The 1,747-nt window shown below is 46.5% G+C and overlaps 1 protein-coding gene across 1 annotated transcript; it reads right to left on the bottom strand.

Moving 5' to 3' along the window:
- Nucleotides 1–1,098: 1,098 nt before the first annotated feature.
- LOC145341367 (dolichyl-diphosphooligosaccharide--protein glycosyltransferase subunit 4-like) lies at nucleotides 1,099–1,197 on the bottom strand. The gene has a single exon (XM_080186300.1). It carries the CDS (start codon nucleotides 1,195–1,197, stop codon nucleotides 1,099–1,101), a length of 99 nt encoding a protein of 32 aa, XP_080042426.1.
- Nucleotides 1,198–1,747: the final 550 nt, after the last annotated feature.

The following is a 1,747-nucleotide window of genomic DNA, read 5'->3' on the forward strand; positions in this document are numbered from 1 at the left end:
ACTGCGGATGCTGGAATCTGGAACCAAAAGAGAAAATGCTGGAAAATCTCAGCAGGTCTGGTAGCATCTGTAAGGAGAGAAAAGAACCAACATTTTGAGTCCAGTTGACCCTTTGTCAAAGTGTTTGAGCTATGACAAAGGGTCATCAGCTCTTCTCTCCTTGCAGATGCTGCCAGACCTGCTGAGATTTTCCAGTATTTTCTCTTTTGGTTCCAGGTACAGTCAGTTTGGGCCACTTTGGGGATGCATGGGGAGATGGGGAGGCCAGCTATGTCCAGGTCAGTGGGGGGTGGGAAGGCAAGCGATGTCCGCATCAGTGGGGGATGGGGAGGCCAGCGATGTCCAGGTCAGTGGGGGGTGGGGAGGCCAGCGATGTCCACGGGGGAGTGACAAGCCAGTGATGAGGCCAGCAATGTTTTTGTGGGGGAGAGGTGAGAGGCCAGTAATCAGACCAGCAATGACCATGGGAGGTGAGAGGCCAGTGATGTCAGTGCTGGGAGGATTTGTTTAGCAATCTCCCAGAGATCGGCGCATAGGGGGTGGACCACTCAGCATGCTGATTTCAGCCTCTTTAGTGGGAATAGGCCCGCCCACCACTTTTCAGAGTGATTCACATTAGGGCACTCTGCCGTGCTCAGAGTGTGGGAGATCCATTCTAAAAACCCCGCTGAAAAAATCAGCAGGAGTTACTCCAATTTTTACGCAAATTTGATACTTAGAATTTTTTTTGGGAGAATCCCAGCCAACAAATTGCAATAAAACATCTCAGCATGCTATCATAACATGTCAATGCATTGCAGATTTCACTCACATGAGTGCTCAGTCTACCAGGGAATCCAAAACAGAGGCCATCAGGTTTTCAATTTTCTTGAGTGATTTGATTGGTGCATATTCTTTTTTCACCAAGTCAAATATTTATTGACAAGGCATATTTCTTTATACAAAACACAATTAATGAAGTTGTTATTCATTGTGATACTGATAAAGTCCAAAGTGCATTATGTTTCATCTAAGTTGGCTTCCATCCTCCAAAATAATTCATGTATTATTGGTCCTAATCTTCATAGTGTCACAGTACTATAATCAAGTGCTACTCAATTATTCCAGTTTCTTGGGGTTGTGATACAGGACAACAAGGAGGAAAAGGGATACCCCCAGCATTTTAGCAAAGATTGATATCAGTATGTCTGTGATCATCTGAGTGGCTGACAAATTCAACTCCATTCTAACCCTGACCTGAGGCCACATCTCTGCAACAGTGGCAGTACAGGATGACTACACATCTCTAGTGTGTATTTTTCTTGAATGTCCTGATCAATGGCTTTCATCCCTGCTTGTTATATGCTCATCTTATGGTAGAGAATCTCTCAAAGTAAATCTGAAGTGTTGAATTCCTGTAAAAACCAAAGTAAATCACACGGCTTTTTCACTGGCAGTCTCAAAATGAAACTCCCACACTCTACAGTGAATTGCACTGAAATTCAGTGGGTGGGGCCTATTCCCACATGAGAGGCATGCGCCAGTCCATCAGTGCCAAATTGGTACATGTGCAGTGGCTCTTGTCTGCTGGCCTTTTGATTGCTGACTAGCTGGATTGCTGGCTAGCCCCGCAATCCTTGCAACACTGGCCCTCTCACCTCTGCATGGCCCAGTCACTGGCCCCCTTGCATGTTTGGGTCCAGCCTTGACTGCCCCCTGCAGCCCTGAACTTCTGCCCCACCCCCTCCCCCAACAGTATGGAACTCCT

The sequence above is a fragment of the Carcharhinus amblyrhynchos genome, chromosome 3 (assembly GCF_965287045.1).
Source record: "Carcharhinus amblyrhynchos chromosome 3, sCarAmb.v2.hapA, whole genome shotgun sequence".
NCBI lineage: Eukaryota > Metazoa > Chordata > Chondrichthyes > Carcharhiniformes > Carcharhinidae > Carcharhinus > Carcharhinus amblyrhynchos.

Excerpts from the sequence above, each read along its gene's own strand:
- LOC145341367 (XM_080186300.1), bottom strand. The coding sequence starts at position 1,197 with ATGATCACAGACATACTGATATCAATCTTTGCTAAAATGCTGGGGGTA.